This window comes from Pimephales promelas, chromosome 24 (assembly GCF_988280905.1).
Source record: "Pimephales promelas chromosome 24, fPimPro1.hap1.1, whole genome shotgun sequence".
NCBI classification, from domain to species: Eukaryota; Metazoa; Chordata; class Actinopteri; order Cypriniformes; family Leuciscidae; genus Pimephales; species Pimephales promelas.
The window spans coordinates 8,080,329-8,100,553 of NC_142792.1; the positions used below are offsets into that span (position 1 = coordinate 8,080,329).

The following is a 20,225-nucleotide window of genomic DNA, read 5'->3' on the forward strand; positions in this document are numbered from 1 at the left end:
TGGTACACTGCACATGATTCATTACATAGTTTAATTAATATTTGATTAATTAATATAGAATAAATATTCTGGCTGATAGCAAATTGCCAAAAAGGATTATTATTACTATAATAATAAATAATCATTGTATTAATAAATGTTTTTTTCTATTACACGGCTCTGTGGAATACTTGATTCTGATTGGTGAATTGCGACATCCAGCAGTGTGTTATTCCTCGATAACAACTGGTAAAAACTGATAACACAGGCTCATCCGGGTAATTGAAGTTGGGTTTTCCTCGTGGAAGTTTTGTGTTTGGTGAGCTAATCAAATATTAAACTAAAATCAATATTTTATGTGCAGTTATTTAATTATGTCATTCCCGTATCCCGGACAGTCTCGTTTCATGCAAACGCAGCCGCTGTCATTTTTAGACGATTGTTTTTTACATTGTAATGGATTATGAACAGTGGTGGAATGTAACGAAGTACAAATACTTTGTTACTTTACTTAAGTAAATTTTTCAAGTATCTTTACTTTACTTAAGTACAATAAATAGTGCATACTTTTTACTTTTACTTCGTTACATTTTGCAGCAATTATTATACTTTCTACTCCACTACATTTCTACAACTTCTGTTACATTTTCGTTACATTTTCTGATCAGTTTTTCCCCTGCCAAAACGTAATCTGACCGTCCGTTCGTTGCACGTTTGTCTCACCAGTGACGTTTGGTTGCCATAGTTACAGTATATCAACCCGGTCACACTAAATGCGTCTCACACGCAGTGTGTTTATCGTGCAACTCATACGCGAAAATTTGTTTTTACGTGCATAGGAAACACACCGTGTGTAGTATATGTTTGGTTTGGTTAGGATTATGGCAAGCCAAGAGGTTCATAATTACACCATGAATTAATCTCGTTTACTGCCAAACATAGTTATTATAGTAAGGATAAGCACGATGTGTATATTGCCTAATTGCAAGCTTGTTTCAGAAATGGTGACATTTTTTTCCATCATTATTGAACATCATTATAGGAGTAGGCTATTAGGTTGAATGAGTTAGAATTAAATGTTTTGTTAATCATTAGAAAATATAAGATAATAAATTGTTATGCAAGTACTTTTACTTTTAATACTTAAAGTACATTTAAAATAAATTACTTTTTACTTAAGTATGGTTGTCATTGTGTTACTTCTACTTTTACTAAAGTAAATATTTATCTGGGTATTTGTACTTTTACTTAAGGTCTGAGATTCAGTACTTCCTCCACCACTGATTATGAAACACGATTTTAAAACAGTTTCATCTCAAATTAAATATCATCGAATATTTCTAATATTCTCATAATCGAATATTGCTAAAATTATCTGATAATACACCATTATTACCTGGCCAATTGGTTTCTGGTTAAAAGTAAAATAAATATTTTAAAAAAAAGAAAAAAAGAAAGAGATGCATGGTCCATCACTGCTAAGATGTCAGATGCTCTATTACCATCTGCAAGTACTTGTGCCAAATGGGTGCTCCCTTAATCTATTTGTTCGGGGGGTACGACGACCTTGGATTTCATTGACAGCTGCCATTGATTTCTGTCTGTGAGTGTCTCGCTTCTCCGTATTGCCTGCTCCTTATTTCAGGTATAGACCCGGACGCAATGGTTAAAGCAGACTTACAGTATGGGTGCAAGGACAGTGAAATGCTCACAGATTGAACCACGGCACAGTGTCGTGCATATGCACACATAACAGCAGTTTTAAATCCATCCTACATTAAACATCTCTAGACTTTATTTTAAAAAGACAAAATAATTTTATTTTTTTTTTTATACATGTGGAACTCTCGCCAACACATTTCTAAGATGTTGTGGGTTGGTACACTCTCAGAAAAAAAGGTACAAAAGCTGTCACTGGGGCGGTACCTTTTCAAAAAGGTACACTTTTGTACCTAAAGGGTGCATATTGATACCTTTTCAAAAAGGTACACTTTTGTACCTAAAGGGTGCATATTGGTACCTTCATGGCACATATTTGTACAATTAATGGTACCAATATGCACCCTTTAGGTACAAAAGTGTACCTTTTTGAAAAAGTACCGCCCCAGTGACAGCTTTTGTACCTTTTTTTCTGACAGTGAGTTTTCTTAGATCATTGCAATGTGAGTGCTAGAGTGCCTAAAATCTTTATTATAATAAACAGTAGACATTTTATTACTTGGGTTTTGGTTTGAAAAGAAATCTAGTAATAATTAGGCCTTTCAAAATTAAATACTTATTTAAATAAAATCAAATTTTTTTCTAAAAAATTATTTAAACAATTTAAAAAATATATTTAAACAATTTATTTGACAAAAAAAAAATGAAATAAATAAATACAAAATTAAATTCAAAAATTAAGTTAAATTCTGGAAGAGTTTTCCGCAAAACTTCAGAAAAAAACCTCTGCTCCATATTTAGTTGGCCTACAAACAGCCTAAACGAAACCAAACTAAACAGGCTTTGTGAACACGGGGGAAACTAGAGCAGTAAGCGTATTGCTCATTAGAAATGAAAGGGAAGAGGAAACCAAACAAGCCCCAATTAAGCCTCTTCTATTAAAAGCCACTTAAAAAGAGAAATAATCTCACTTCTTTTTCTTCTTGTCTCATCTTGTAGTAACAAATACATTACAGGCATTATCAGCCACGAAATGCCCTTATTAGGGGAGTGTGGGGGGGGGGGCAAGAAATCTAATTAAAGCGGCAGAGTAACAAAAAAGGGAACGGCCTAATGAGCATTATTAAAGCACATTCCAAATAATGTAAACGGAACTTGCTCGTTTAGCTGCCCTGTCCCAGTCATTAGCGCGCAAAGCAAAGAGAAGATAACGAGACAATAACGTAATCTGAATCGTATTTATAACAGTTCAGATATTCTAATGAAGAGGCGCGCTAGAAAGCGTCGCTGGCCTAGTTACCGGCGCGGACGCCTTGCCTCGCTAATTCCTTTGTAATATGCAGATGAAACAAGCGTCACGTTCTCATTCTCTTCCTCCAGCCCCCCCGCAGCAGCAGATATGTCGGGTCAGCTCGTAGTTACGCGCAAAGAGAGGGAGGAAATATCTGTCTAATTATTTGCCTTTAAATACGCGCATTAAGGATTCATATTCCTAATTAAGAGACAACAGCCACTGTCAGGCTCCTGCACGGGTTATTGAACACGGCGGTGGATGTTGCATAATTACTGCTCTTTAATAACTGCAGACATATGAACACATCAGCTATGAAGAACCCCAAGATGTCGCCAGCTTCAGCAATTAAATTATAACACAAACGATAACAAAACGCATATTGTTCCCCCCGTACACAAGAAACGTATGCAGATTTTTAATTTGTTTTTATTTAGATGGGACGTAAATCACATGACTTTGGTTTTGATTGCATGGAGTTAAAGGGACAGTGACAATTCTGTCATGATTTACCCAAGCTCTTGTGAAACTTTCTAAAATAAAACTTTTTTTGTCCATGCATCTAATGAAACTCAATGGGGTCCAGAACAATTTTTGATTTGAACATTTGTGTAGACCAAAAAACTAATCTTACTAAGTTTAGTTTAGGAAAAAAAAACCATGAGGGTGACCAAAAAAATACCAGGATTTCATTTCTGCATAAACTATCCTTTTAAATAGTTCACCAATCATAACAATATTGATAGTTAGCATTGTATTCTTGAAAAGCAGTCTCCAAACAAGTCAAAGTAATTGTATCCAATGCAAAATAATTTTCAGTGTATTAAACCTGCTAATTGGACTCCGATTGGCTAATTGGATATTAAAACATTTCCCTATGAACCGAAATGCACTCTCGTTTTTACTTTGACACTTCCCAAGTGCCTGACCCTAATTAACAAAAGCCAAGACATAAAGTAGATTGTCTGACAGCCTCCAAAAATTTCAATAAGTCTTCTCTGGCTGAGAGCAGAATATTGTGGCAGGCAATCACTACCTGAGGTCAACATATCAAGGACGACGAGATGAGGGTAATGTTATATTTAAGGGATCGATACCAGTTCTGAGAGTAAATATATTAAATAAAAGTGCTTTTAAAAGACTGAAGAATCATGTAGTGCTCGTCGTAGTCCTTCAATACTCGGGCTGAATCGAAACAAGTGAGCTTTAACATTACCCATTTGAACAGATCAAAAGAAGAGAGGAGGTGAGTTTGCCCAGGGTCTTGTCTTAAAGACTATACCATAGATATGGAGGATGTGACCTCTCAACTTCCATGTAAAAGCAACATCTCAACTGCAAAGAAACCGCGATTAGGAGGACAGCGCTATAAAGCTGATTTTAAATGAGTTCAATCAAAACCTTTGCAAACAAACACAAACGGCGAGAAAACCTCCTGAACTCATCATTATGTTGTGTTTGAAGCACCGACTGAATTGAACCCATCTGCTGTGTAAGCACAGGCCCATATAACAGCCCTGACACTATCGGCTACATAATGGCTCAGCTCCATTAACACGAGTCCTCCTCCGCTTTCGGAGGCTCTCTGCATGTAAAAGAGACGCAGCCATGACCTTCTGACCCGCTCCAAGCGACGAATTCCACCACAGAATGAAGGATTAACCTCTTACATTGCACTTCGCCATGTCGATGTTGAGGACGTTCAAATCCATTATAAAGCTGTACAAGTGTGTTAAAACACACCCACCTGACGTCCTATAAGGTTTAAATCACTAAGAACTATTGCTAAACAACATCATGATCAGGAATATTTCACAAAATCTGAAGACGAGCCGGGCCTCCATTTTAGTTTGTAACTGGTTACAATGTGATTTATAATCATGCATGATGGTATGATGCATTAGACAACAACTTATGAATTTGAAATAGCTTTTTAAATAGATGTATTTCATGAATTTGTATTGAATTTGATATGAAGTAGCAATCTGAAGGCAGAATTGGAATGTCAATCTAATGAAGTAGAATTAAAATCAACAGAAATTCCAAGAAATTCATTCAACTTTGATAGTTTAGATAGATAGAACAACAGATTTAAATAGTTCAACCATGGACAGATTGACAAACCGATGGACAGACCGAAGGCCGATAGACGGAAAGCTAAATAGACAGACAGAATGAACCATGGACAGACAGACATACAGATAGACTGGCAGAACAATACACTCTAAAAAATGCTGGGTTGTTTTAACCCAACTTTGGGTCAAATATGGACTAACCCAGCCGTTGGGTTAAATTTTTACATTACATTTTTAACCCAACATTTCGGGTTTGTCCATATTTGACCCAAAATTGGGTTAAAACAACCCAGCATTTTTTAGAGTGTAGACGTACCGATAGATAGAATTCTTGACAGACAGACAGAGAAAGACAGACAGATAGATAGACAGATAGATAGATAGATACATAACATTGAAATTATTATCCTGAAAATGATTGATATCAGCCAGAGCTTTAATATCAGTCCTCATTAACTATAACTTTTATTTACTTGTCTAACACTTGACAAATTGACCAAAATGTCCATCTGTAGGATCAGGAAGACCAACGAAGGGATGAAGAGTTGAGAGGAGAGGGAGACAGAGAGAGCGACAGGGACACGACGTGAATCTCTTCTCGGCAGCTGCAGTGAATGGCGTTTAATAATAGGAATGATTTTATCCTCCCTCCCAACAGTCCTACTCCATGTCTTAAGTAGCCACCATGATCCACACACAGCCAGCCTCGCCATCCATCATCCTCCAGCCGAATAAGTGACAACAATTTCCTCCCGAGTCCCCGTTAGAGGCGGTACTCCTGATTATCTGCACTCTCCGAGAACGGAGCTCTTCTGCCGTGCCACTTAAGATCATCATACAATTATGCGCCCCCTGTGTGTCCTCGCTTTCCGAGAGCGGAAAGGTAGAATCGATGGGGGGACAATGGGAAACACAGTGATCAGGGCCTGAGAGGATGAGATCAGATCAAGGGCGTCTTTGAACATGCTGATTGAGATGTCAGCGCTCGGCAGCTCCGAGGGAAATTAGAGGATATCTCTGTGATAACTGGGTGGAAAAAACTCAGGGTGTGGCACAAAGCTCAGAGGCCATATTTAAACACCAAGGCCTGTGGTTTGCCGCACGTCAAAGAAAGCTGCGAAATACTTGTTCCTAAAGATTGGCATCTTGTGACCCCGTTCACACGTACATCGTGTACACATTGGTTTTGGGTGATCTGATAACAAGTGATAACTTCTCAACGCAGGTATAAATGGAGTACAAAATGTGATCCAATCAACATTAGTCGATCATCAACCAAGTCGAAAACGCATGTGACAACGTCGCATTGGTAGTAAAAACATGAATGCATCGTGGAGGACGAATCATCTACTATGCTAAAACGAGTATTTGATCAATTATACAGTTAATATACAGTGAAATATTATTAGAACTTAAAACAACGGTTTTAATTTTTTTTTTCCAAAAGAAGTGCGGAATGATCTGCACTTCTTTTCTCATTTTCAAATTTTACATTATGCGAAAAAAAAAAAAAAAAAAAAGGTTATTTATTCCTGATGCCAAAGACATATTTTAACAAGCAATTTCTCCAGTCTTCAGGGTCACATTATCATTTAAGGCCCCCTGAAATTTGTTATATGAATATGTTAGCCTTAAGGTTATAAATAAGCTGGTGTGTTTCAAAACAATGACAAAATTCGCTTTTAGGAGATATAAGCATTCAAAATTTACCGTATCTCATTTCCGCTAACAGATTTTTATGACATCACCGCAATCTAAAGCATACCACCCCCTATGCTATAAATACCACCTGGCGAAAGCAACCATTGACACGTTATGGAGCTATATGGGTTGGAGGTATGAGTTCAGTTGCTTAAATGCTTGAGTTTTATTCAGTTTATCAACTGTACATTGGTTAAGAATGAAATGGCTAAAATTTATTCACCCCTCTAATATTGCATCCAACGTATCATGTAGTCTGCGAGGTAAACTAAACGCAATTGGCTATTTGAAAAGCGGGAGGAGCCATTAAATATGTCCAGCCTTAAGGCCAATTTATACTTATGCGTCGAGGGTACGCCGTAATGTGCGGCGTTGGCTACGCACGTAGGCGACGCCGTTATGAGCATTTATACTTCTGCGTTCAGGTCTTGTTGCTCTGCAGTACTACTCCGAAACGCTAGTTGGCGGCGGAGAGTTTTAATGTTCCACTGTGTTTAGATTCCTCGCGGCTAGGGTACTACAAGCAATAGCGATTGAAAGAGAGTGGATCATGTTGGAGTTGGAGCTTATTGAGGTGGAAAAACAGTTCACTTTAGTGAAATTACTAAAACTGAAAGGCAAAAATGAGAGAAGACGTCGGAGGAGATGGTACGTGTGGAAATCATAGACAGTGATGGAAATGCGTGAGAAGGTACGTGCGGAAATGCGTAGGAGGAAATGCGATGCTACCAAGCCGACCAATCACCGATCTTGCGGTCCGCGTCGTCGCGACGTGTAGTTACACTTTTGAGGAGGTGCGCATCAGGCGACGGCGAAGGGTATGCGCAATGGGACGCGTCTGTGCGTATGCTACGCCGTACCTACTGCGCGCACCCTACGCAGAAGTATAAATTGGCCTTTAGCCTCCTGTTTCAGTGGAAATTGAAACTTTCACACAGTGGAAATGGAAACGCATCACACAAAGTAGCGCGTTCCAAAGCACTTTAGTGGGCCTTTCAGAAACCATTCAAATATGCCGATTTGGTGCACAAAATTAATAGTGCTTAAATATTTGAAATGCTTCACATCTGAATTTTTTTGTGCTTTACTAACATGCAGCAACACACTGACACTGTGATGTGCAGTCTAGAAAACCTTTCCATGACAATAAAAAGTGGTCAAAAGAGATTCCTGATAAAACTAGGAGACTGTCTTGTGATCAAATCACCTAAAATGGATCAGAACAGAATTCTGTCATTTTCCTTATGATGAAACCTCTGAATCAAACCAAGACAGGTGGGCGCAAGCGGACGAAATGTTCTTATAAAGAATAAATATCAAGACATAATTATCGTCATTGCAAAAATGACATAGTGTTTGTCTTCTTTCATGTTGGAAACTACATTTAATAAGTAGGATTGACATAAAAGCCTAATTAAGATGGACTCGAGCAGCTTGATAAAGAAATGCCATGTAATTTCCGCTGGTTCTTAAGCATGTTCTAGTTCATTTCGCACCTTGTTACACTAATTAACGGCTGAGACCACGACCGCATGAAATTACAGCCAACAAAATCGGCGGCTTAACAAAAGGGATTTTGACAGTTCTTGGACAGTCTGAAGGCAGGTGTGAACACGACATCAAACAATAATTACGTCTGTCATTGAGAGGCTCGGTATGTGCCGTGCACCGACTCCTCCAAAGCAAAGAAGTACGGATGGAGAATTCAAGCATGAAAACCATAACCCGGTGGTGACAGCTTTCTGTTATCATGCCATCAAATGATTCCCAAAATCCTTCTTTAAAGAAAACCTACATATCATGATCAACAAAATGTGAAGTTGTAGAGTGATTTGACAGCTGAGCAGAAGACTGTGAAGTAGACTGGCCTGTGTCAGAAGACACTGATGCATAACCGAAACGCTTTACATTCCCATCAAGAACTGACTGCATTTCAATGTGTTGATGCTGTCGATCCTATAATCTCTTCGCCGAAGCAGATGGTTTAAACTTTAAATACACAAAAAACATCCACTGACCAATCCATCTCGTTTCCTTGAAAATTCAATAGCTGAGGTACTCTGACATTTAATGAGATTAAAAGAAAACTGCACGTCAATTGCAATAAGTGGTTGAGGAGTCCATTAAATCAAAAATCGAATTCAAAATATCTTTAGGTGTGCCATTTCTGCACGACTACCATCACCACATGGGTAAATAAGTATGGTGTAATAAGTATAAGTAAATAATAAAGACAAATAATAAAGTTGTGCACAAACAAGTAGTCATACCACTAAACTCACGCCATCAGTCTTTTGAGAGGACCATGGAAAAACTGGTTACACTTGCCTACCTTAAAAACATCCACAGGACTAAAACTTGATTTTCATTTTAGCCAGGGATCATGCACCTATATAAAAAACCTGGAATTTATGCATCACAGCATTATAGTATGAAACATAGATATTCATTTTGAGATTTGCTAAAGAGAACATTTAATTAATTAAAATATTCATTTAAACTTAGTAAACATAAGTACATTTTAAACTTTAAATGAGCGTTAGAGAACTGCAAAAGTTAATGGCATAAATAAATGAAAACACTTAATTTAAGCATCACAATATTATCAAATTGGATATTAATTTTGAGATTTGCTTAAACTTTATACAGTCAGTGTTATTAAAGTTTTAGTGTTTTGACATAAATATTAACTTTAAAAGAGGATTATATGAAGCAAGAGTGATCTAAATGTAAATGAGCATGCACTATAAAAATATCCAATGTTAAAAGATAGCCGATGAACAAAACAAACCCCTGATACACTGATAATGGATAACCATTAAAGTTCCAATACTGTCACATGTGAGCTTGACAACTTACTGCTGGATGCGCTGAAGAGGAAGCAGAAGCAAGTCCTCAAGTTTCTGCTGATTGAACTCGGGCCTCGACTCCTGGAGCTTTTTAAACCGTCTGAAGGCTTTGCTTTTCTTCACTTGAACCTGAGAAGGAAATGAACCATGAATCAAAGATCTGCTTCCATGAAAACAACTTGATACAACAGTAGAGCACATTTGAAAATGCAAGCGATAACACTGTTTACCTCCCACCAACAATTTCACCTCTGTCGAAGATGCATGTGGCGTGATGTCTATTGAATTGTGTATTCAGTCTCGCTTGTGACTGAATCTCACTCATGCACAACGAGACGTCTCTGTTGTCTCTTATTACAAGCTGTCTTCTGAATAGAAGCAACCCTGGTTTCATTATTTAACATACATCCACGCATATAATGTCAGGCTAATGACAGACAGAGTCTGAATTAGCATACCAAAATATCACTTCTGTATGTAAAAAAAATGTTTTGAATCGTGCTTCTCTCTGAGAAAAGCATGGGTCGTTGCTATGTTTGTGTGCTAAGTAAATAAATAAACATATCAAGTACACAAAACAATCCATCATCTTCAAACGGCCCACACGGTGAACAACACCTGCTCGGCTAGCATTTATGGCCGAGGCAGCTGGGGTCTCCCTCTGAGAAACACACTAACATTAAATCACAACATGTTGGACATGCTGTGAGAGGAATTCTTTATTTAGGCCAGCCAAAAAAAAAATCAAAATCTTAGAACGAATCCTGTCATTTTAAATGGCCAGAAAGCTTTCCACATTATAAAATAAGAAGAAAGTCATTAAAACAATAAAAAAGTATCATTTTAATATTAAAGTGTAAATTATACGAAATATATTTTTTATAAACAAAACACTACAAATTGTTTTAAATGTAACAAACGGATTTAGACCTGAAAAAAATACAAAGTACAGTATGTAAATAAACAGTATTTTTTTTTTTTAAAGAGTCACTTTAATTGAGCATTTAATCAAGACCAAGGTATAAAGTTTGGGGTCAGATCGTCCGTTTTTTTTTTTTTTCTTTTTTTAAGAAATTAATACTTTTATTCAGCATGGACAGTTCAGTTGATTAATGCTGTTCAAATTAATGCTGTTCTGAACTTTCTATTCACTGGAAAAAGTAACACGTTTCCACAAAAAAATATTAGGCAGTAATAATAAACTGTTTTTTATGGAAGCTTGTTTCCGCCACAGAATGAAAAATCAAAAAGGTAATTGCGACTTTTTATCCTACAATTCTGACTTTTTTTTTTTTAGAATAGCGAGATATGAAGTAAGAATTGTGTGATATAAAGTCAGAATTGCGAGATAAAGCCGCAATTGCGTGTTGTAAAGTCAGAATTGCGTGTTATAAAGTCAGAATTGCGAGATATAAAGTCGCAATTATTTATTTATTTTTTTATTCAGTGGCAGAAACAAGCTTCCATAGTTTTCATTATTGATAATAATAAGAAATGTTTGTTGAGCACCAAATGATTTTGAAGGATCATGCGTGAAGACACAATGAAAGACAAAATTCACAGTCCAGTTCACACCAAGGACAATAACTATAATGATAATAGCAATAAAGATATAGTTCTAAAAATCGTCAGTCTAAACCACAACTATAACAACAATACCACAGAGCAACGATATCATTGCACTTTCAGAATGATTTTTTCCAGCTGATAAATGATAAAAACACCAACAGCCAATCAGAATCCAATTACGACCCTAAACTTTTGAACGGTATAAATAAGTTAATTGATAAATGTCTAATATTGGTCATTAACTCGTGTAGTATATCATGTATCCTTAAAATAAATTGACTTTAAAAGATCTCGTTATTATGTATTTACTAAAATTATTATTGTGCCATTTGGAAAAATAAACTATTTGGAAATGTAAAAAGCTTCTTGGTTGATTTGTTTGAGCTATTTTAACTATTTTAATGAATGGTGGATCTTGAAGAACAGACTAACCATGTTTGTGACACGGTGAACATGCCAGCCCATGTTTCTAGCAATTACAGCCATGTAGGCCTGGCGGAGTAATCGATGCTAACTTAAACAGCTCAGTCTGCAATCAATGGGAATCGGTCAATTGGCCAGCCACAGACGTATTCCTCCTCTTAATTAAGACATTAATATCTGTGAGGCTCCAAGCTTCCCCCAGCTAAATAAAAGCAGAGTGTGGCTAGACGAGGCTTGGAAGAGCTTGGCTGCAGGGCTAACACTCGAAACGACCTTTCTGCAAACATATATTCGGTATCAGACGCAATTACTGGCATAGTACAAAAAAAAAAATGCCCCCCTCGGTTCACCGCAAGCACACAGAATACAGAAGTTAGCACTAGCCTGGCGCTCCGATGATTCTTTAACCGCTAACTGATTTGGTCTAACAAGGAATCAGTCATCCGTACACTTGGGTACAGGTGCCTTGCCGAGGGAGGAGCTAATTAGCAAAGAGAGAGATTCCCCATCGCACTTTTTTCCGGCCGACTGATGGAGGCTGCCCACTTAAGTCAGGCGTAATGAGATGGTAGTATTGGACCTAATGGTACCGCTGGGCTTTGCCTGGGAGAGATCTGTTTGCACAGAGTGTCATCCTAAAGCCTTAATCAGGTAGGTGACTCCACCGTTCCAAACGTCAATCATTTTGAATGGTGATCTTTGAGTTACTGACCCGACATTGTGTCTTCTCTTCTTTTTTTTCCCCCACAAGGTTGAGCCGAACAATATGGTGCGGTGAAAAAATGTGCCAAAGATGAGGAGTTGAACAAGACTTAATAGGTTTGGACTAATTAGAAGTGGAGCATGACATACTGTCAATCCACTGCATTACCATAGATCTATAATGAATACATATTCATGATTTCATATTGATAGACATAGCCACCAGCTTTTGTGTAAGGAGATGACCTCTATCCAGGTAAAAGAACACATTCACTCAGGAAAAGCCAATACAAATGACCATTTGATTGAGTAACTTTCATAGCAGGTGGAATAATAATTAGATTACCTTTAAAGAGCAATGCAGAATCAGAAGAGAAAAATGGCACAGTCAGAGAAATGTTAATACTTTGTGAATATTATAATAACTATTCTATCATGGCTATGTTTAAACAGGTATGACTCAGACCATACAATACAAACAGTAACATACAGAGTAAACACTGAACTTTAACTTACCATGAGGACTTTTTTAGCGGTCTGGATGTTGTCAACGTAAGTATTGTATAACTGCAGGTGAGTGCAGAACTCCTCAAACCCGATGCCAAACCTCCCCAGTTCTAGATGAGTGAGTAGGGTCCTGTTAAAAACAAAAAGAAAAATTAACATTTGATTTGTAAGTCTTCATTTTATTTTTCATACCTCAAATGTGCTGTAAATTAAAATATTAAATAAACTCATTTTAAACACACACATTATTATATATATTTATTTATCAGGGCTGTGCAAAAATTAATTGTGATTAATGATTAATCGCATCTAAAATAAAAGTTTGTGTTTACATAATATATTTGTGTGCTGTGTATAATTATTTTTTGTATATATAAATACACACGCATGCATGCATATTTAAGAAAGTGTTATTCATATATACAATATATATATATATATATATATATATATATACACACACACAGTATGTACGTGCAAATAATTCTTAAATATATATACACAAAATAATTATACACAGCACACAAATATATTATGTAAACACAAACTTTTATTTTGGATGCGATTAATCGCAATTAATCATATATATATATATATATATATATATATATATATATATATATATATATATATATAATGTATTTAATAATATAAATACTAATATAAATATAAATACTACATTTAATGCATTATTCATTTGTTTTATTATATTTTTATAGTAATATAATAACCCTAACCCTAATGTAATAAAATAATGGTAATAATATATAAATCTAATTATATATATATATATATATATATATATATATATATATATATATATATATATATATATATATATAATGTATTTAATAATATAAATACTAATATAAATATAAATACTACATTTAATGCATTTTTCATTTATTTTATTATTTTTTTATAGTAATATAATAACCCTAACCCTAATGTAATAAAATAATGGTAATAATATATAAATCTAATTATTTATACATATAAAAACATACTTAAAAGCATTTTTAGAATTGTGTCACCTTAACAATTAAGTCCTGTTAACTCAATAAATACATTAAAACGTTACCCTACCCTGCAGTCTTGCCATCGCACACCAAACACAATGATAACCCTGATACTGTTTTGGAAATCAAGGCATTTCTTGTCACAAATAATGAGGGGGGTTAGTTCAGAGGCAGAAGTATTTGCGAAAGGAAGCGTTTTTAGTCAGATTTGTGTGGTGTCATCCGAGGGCCCCTCCCTGTGGGTGACATACTTATTTAAGACAAGGGTGCCGGGGCTAGCGCCCAAGGGCAAGCGTGCGGTGCTTTGTAGTGGGAACGCACCCATTGCGAAACCAGGAACAAAACAAGGCGTTCAAGAGGAATGGAAGAGTTGGTGCTCTGGCTGTCAGGCACATTAGGGTGACATGGGTATAATTCAAGGGTGAGGGTGTTGACACTTGTGAGGGAGCTTATTATCCAAACTAGGCGAGGTAGATATCGCTTAGACCAAACAGAAATACAGGTACGGATACACGCACACACTCTCCCTAATGATGTTCCCTGAGACTTTACGTTTTTTTACATGCTGGAAGAAGGAGCATTTTGCCGTTGAAGTTGATTTAAATAGATTTTAATGAAGTTGCAAGCCAAGGTAGCCTCTGTTCATAATCAGGAGATGCCAGAGCAACCGAGAGAGTTCTAACGAGGGCAAAGGGCGGGAAAAATAGTGTTTCCTTTTTCCTCCTCACAGCCAGAGGCTATTATGATAAATATGAAATTATGACTTACATTTTTTATGCTCTTTTTTAGGGCAATTAAATTCTCTAGCCATCAGGAAGATGACAAAGATAACATTAGCATTCCTCCTGCGTCACGTTAATCTACATTAATGCTTAGCGGTTGCGACATCTGGGTCGGGCACGGACTCAACCAAACAATGGAGGCCTATGTGGCTTCATTTGTGGGAAACGAGAACCGAGGAATACTAATTATCGCCTATAAATAGTTAGCAGGAAAACAAACACTCGTAAAACACACAAATCCGTACAGGACCCAAAAGCATCGTTCATTTTGTTGGGAGACCCCCCCTCCTTCCCTCGATAGTGACAAGGACCCTCTTCCTTCATTTCGGAGACTATTTGATCTCTTTCCACACCACATTTACTGTCATTAAGAAAAGACACCCCAAGATGCACTCGTTCAGAATATTTATCTCTCAAATACGTTTTTGATTCGGTGCTACTTAAGTGACAGCACTTTCAAGTTGGTGATCACTGTTACGGTGCATTCTGGGATAATTGGGTTGTTCCCACTATTGCCATATTCCCCTCATCAGATAAACAGGCATAATTCTGATGAATGGCAGCGGCATGACAATATATTCAAGTCTTGTTTGTTTGTTTGTTTGCTTGCTTGCTTGCTCAGAAGCATTTAATGAATCCAGAATGTATTTAAGTCTTTACCGACCCAAGAGTATCATCTCATGTACAAAGAATGAACTTCAAACCAACTGCATCCTATTCTTTTAGGCTTAAATATAGCTGACAGACATTTTTAGATTCCCTAAGATGTCATCGTATTAACGCCGTCTTTGAGGCAACAAATCATTTTTGTATCCATCGCTTTTATTGAAAACTGGGAAACATTGGGTTGCATTGTCGTTATGTTATATAATTACTCCAAATATCTCAAAAACCATAAGAAAAACATACAATTATTTGAAATAACACATCAAAAATGAGAAATTTAATTCTGCTTAACGTATAAAATGTGTCAAAATACGAAAAAAAAAAAAAGATAAATCATCCTCGTGTCATTCTAAACACGTATGACTTGCTTTCTCCTGTTTAACGCAAAAGGAGAAGTTTTGATAGTGGATATGAAAGTGGATAATGGTACGTACAAGAACTGTGTGTGAGGAGGAATAGACCAAAAACTTGTAATTTACAAAAACAAATGTTGCTATGAACGTGATAGCCGTCACCATTCACTTTCACTGTATGGAAAAGAGCAGCTTGGACAGCCTGCTAAATATCGCCTTTTTCATTACACAGAATAAAGAAAGTGAAATGAGTTTTGGAAGACATGAAAGCGATTAAACAACGACAGGATTGCAATTTTTGGCTGAACTATTCCTTTAAGAGTAAAATCCACTATGGTTAAAATTAATATACTATATATTGCATGACAAAAACAAACAATCTACGGCTCACCTTCTCTATTTTTCAGTGTTACAACTAGTCCAAGATAAAAAAAGTGATGATTTCAGCTAAGGATTGAAATAACCTTCAGCAGCAAGCGCAGATATCAACATGCATCTGAAGAAGCTTCCTGATAACGATGTGGTTTTGGAGTACGCGAGCACTTTATTCGTTTTAATCAGTCAGCCACTGCTGTCTGTTCACAGATCTAAATTGAGAGACTGCCATTACGCTTCACCCGGCACTTCAATAACCGATTCTAATGATGATATATGGTAACCAAGCACCGATTTATCCAATACATCGGGCTCTAAAACTCAGCCCTCCATCTTCATTCAGCCACTGTTTGTAGAGAGGCCCGTCAATCAGGCATTGATGGGAGCCTCGGGGACCCACGGTGATTCATTATTCAGACAATTTTATGATTCTCGATCAACGAGGCCTGGATGAAGCCCTCAAAGGCAGTCAGCAGTTCCCCTTCCAGTCGTTTGGTAATTCGAAATATGCACACAACGAAACCACGGGGCAGTAACTCTTACGAGAACTTCGGCCAATGCGAGACTAATGAAATATCTTTCGCTATGTCCCTCCTGTTGGGAAACGTCTCTCCGAGCTTGTAAGGCAAATTCTCTGAGATTGATCAGGTTGTTAAATATATCAAACACTGTTTCACCTGCACTAAGAAGCGATGATCTCTCTAATACTGGCTTAAAGGCGTTAATAATGCTTGAAGCTTGTTCGCTCGCAGGCTATTGGACATTAGGAGAGGGCTTCTGCTTTTGCTTGTTGCTTTCAAATGTGGTACATCAAAACACCAAAAGCTTCACGAGAGCTCTGTGCCATGGATAGCCTCAGATAAAATGAACAAGAACAGGCTTCTTGACACCTGTGAGTTAATTTGTTGTTAGTCTGCCCAGCCTGCATGGGAAGATCAATGCCGACTGCTCTTCGGGCCAGTTTTTCTGATGTATTATTTCATCTTCTGCAGCTCTGACTTTTCATTTGCTCAAGCTTTCATAAAGGCCCCTCAAGCAGAGTGTCTAATCGTCTGTATGCGGAAGAGTCACAGCTGGGCTTCACAACTTAGCATGATCACTTTACCACTGATGAAATATAAAGACATGATCAAATTAAAGGTCACGATTTCCTTACAATTTACAATCTTGCTATTATTTCAGACAATGACTTAGAAATTTGTTATTTTCAGCTCTCATCACAAATATCACACATTTTCCCCACCCTAGTCAAAAGTACTGATACTTCAGTTCAAATTTATGCAAGCGCTCATGGCAATTTATTTTAATCAGTGTTTCTTACCTGGTTTGGCCGTGGTACCCCATATTTTCCCATGGTCATTAAGCTGCGACCCACATTTTTATGAATTTCATCCTAGCTAATTTATCTCTCAAAAATGACTGACACACACACACACACACACACACACACACTAGGGCTGTGAAATGATTAATCGCATCCAAAATAAAAGTTTGTGTTTACATATGTGTGTGTACTGTGTATAATTATTTTGTATATATAAATACACACACACATGCATGTATATATTTAAGAAACATTTGCATGTATATACTTTATATTTATTTATACAAAATTATTATTATACATAAATATAAATATTTGATATAGTAACACATTTGTTTTAATATATACATGCACATGTGTGTATTTATATATACAAAATAATTATACACACTACACACACATATATTATATAAACACAAATTTTTACTTTGAATGCGATTAATCGTGATTAATCGTTTCACAGCCCTAATACACACACACACACACACACACAAGTAAATTGTAAGAATATCACTAAAACTGATGATTAAACACTAAGATTATAAACTAAGCCTAAGGCCGTGTGTCCACCAAAGCGGTTTTAGCCAGCTGAAAACGCTAGGCGCTCCTCCACTGTGATTGGACGGCTGGGTAAAAAGTGACAGTGATGAGCGCTGCGTTTTATCCAAAGTTGAACATTTTTCAACTCCCAGCGACCAGTAAAAAACGCTGGGCGCTCGGCGCTTCAGCATGAAAAAAACGCTCAGCGCCTCGGTACGCTCATGGCGTTTAAAAAACGTGGCGCTACCATTGAAAACAATTGAAAACATACGCCAGGCGCTTGGAAAAACGCTTTGGTGGACACACGGCCTAATAAACAGCAGTCCCAAACTAGTGTTTCATATAGAGTCAGTAAGTTAGTATGAGGCATCATCACAGTCATCACTTTACAAGTGAAAATAAAGTGGAATTTTGGGATAAGGTTACAGAAACTAGTTGTATAGTGAAGTGATATACTCCGCATTCGCACCTCCACATTTGCAAGCGAAATAAAAGAGTGTGTGCCCTGAGTTAATTTTATTGAGGTGCGAGACTTTTTTATTTTGTAACAATTTGCGAAAATATCGCTAGAATAATGACGCTTAGGCATGCATTAATAAAAGTCTTGCATCAGAAAAACATTTAAAATGACGTTTTTGTTGTTGTCATTTCTTTGACTGTACTCTTCGACCCAACAGTTGAGAAACACTGATTTAAATTATTTACACTATTATAGTATTTATTAATAGTTTGAATTTAGATTTATTTGTAATATCCCAGATACATTTTGTAATTTTTATTAGTTTTCTTTTTTTATAAAAATAGTAATATACGAACTCGTTCATCAAAATGAACGAATCTTTTTTCGAGTCATTTGGTTCATTCAACGAACGAAATCAGGAAAAGATTTGTTCATTTTGAGGAACGAGTTCGAACAGGAGAGTCACGAACGCGCATCACAGAACAGAGCAAGGCGACCATTTGAGCTTATAAAACTTAAACGTTTTTTTTTGTTTGTTTTTTAAATGAGCGGTCGTTTCACTTGATAAGACCCTTATTCATTGTCTTGAATTGTTTAAAGCCCTTTGAACAGTTTGCAGTTTTCACTGAAACTGTCTTTTGGACCTTGTACCATTTGGTTACCAGTAAAGTGCATTATATGGAGAAAAATCAGGGTGAGTAAATTATCAGCATAAGTTTTTTTAAAAGCGAACTACTCCTTTAAACTTCTGACTCACGGTCAAATGCATTTCTTGGTATCGATGTTGGTATGTCCTAAGAAAACGTCAGGCAAAAACAAAAAGGATTTGTGTCCAAATATGAAATCGAAACGCAGCCCAACAGACTTATTATTCGGACTTAATTCAATTAATCATTTTTTGGTATCGAAAAATCACAAAATTACCCAGTTCACGGGATTAATCCTAGAAATACAAACGGCTTGCACTTCTTTGAATAAAACCATTGAAATCTTGGAATTGTGTCAAGCCTATTCCCCTCCAACCCATCAAGTTCTGATCAGATTGCAAAATAAAAATGGGTTGCGAACGGTGTTTCATGTTGACTTTAAATCTTGCCTGATACAGTAGTGTTGAAGTCAGGTGGAAATACTGTGAGTCAGTAATGAACGCATGATAATGTCTTTTCATAAACATCAGGGACCGGAAAAATCTTATTTTATCAACACACAAAGCTTGGAAGACACAAACAGCGGCCATTACCAATAGGCAGCCGTCACCAATGATGGCAACCGTGGCAGATAACGTGAAATACACAGGAGAAAGTGCAGCCGTAAGCCTAAATCCAGCATCCGCATCGATTCGCAATCCAATTAAACAGAATAACATAAGATAAGGCACACCAGGCAATCTCCAAGTTCTCAAACTTGATTCTTCTGTTAGACCCCAATTAATACTCCCCTACCCTCTCGTCCTTTTTAAACGGTATCAAAGCCAGCCACCCTCAGCCGACTCTCTCCCCTGAGCGCGAATATTCGCTTAATTATTTAAAGGATACTTACTGGTTTATTAAATGAATGGATTTAATTGAACTGAAGATGCTTTCTCTAATGTCCTGCCTGAGGGTTCCTTTGGCCTTCAAGATCTCCACAAAGTACTGGAGAAAAAAGAAAGAGACAGGAGGGAGAGAAAATTTAATTTTCAGACGCCACTCGTACATGACTCTTCATCTTACCGAGAGTGTCACCTCTCTTTGCATACCCTTGAGACAAAGCGAGAACAAATCTGTGGAGAGCCGAGCATTTTGCAGCAATGACATCTCAATTACCTCCAACGGCTTAATATGAGCTGCATATCTAACACAGCTTCACTAGAGGTGGGAGACGACGTGAAGGAGGACGTGCGGTTTCTCGAAATAAGTTTTGATGGTCGACCGACCGTTTAATTAGAAAGCGGCATTATAAAACGATGAGA

At 36.9% G+C, this 20,225-nt stretch overlaps 1 protein-coding gene across 2 annotated transcripts in view; it reads right to left on the minus strand.

Moving 5' to 3' along the window:
- Positions 1–20,225, minus strand: part of arhgef39 (Rho guanine nucleotide exchange factor 39) — a 47,473-nt gene that overhangs the window by 20,061 nt on the left and 7,187 nt on the right. For both annotated transcript variants that reach the window (XM_039667568.2, XM_039667567.2), the window contains exons 3-5: positions 19,814–19,908; positions 12,765–12,885; positions 9,565–9,683 (exon numbers count right to left, since the gene is read on the minus strand). In XM_039667568.2, coding sequence (XP_039523502.2) covers positions 9,565–9,683; positions 12,765–12,885; positions 19,814–19,908 — 335 coding nt within the window. The remainder of the gene's footprint in view (positions 1–9,564; positions 9,684–12,764; positions 12,886–19,813; positions 19,909–20,225) is intronic.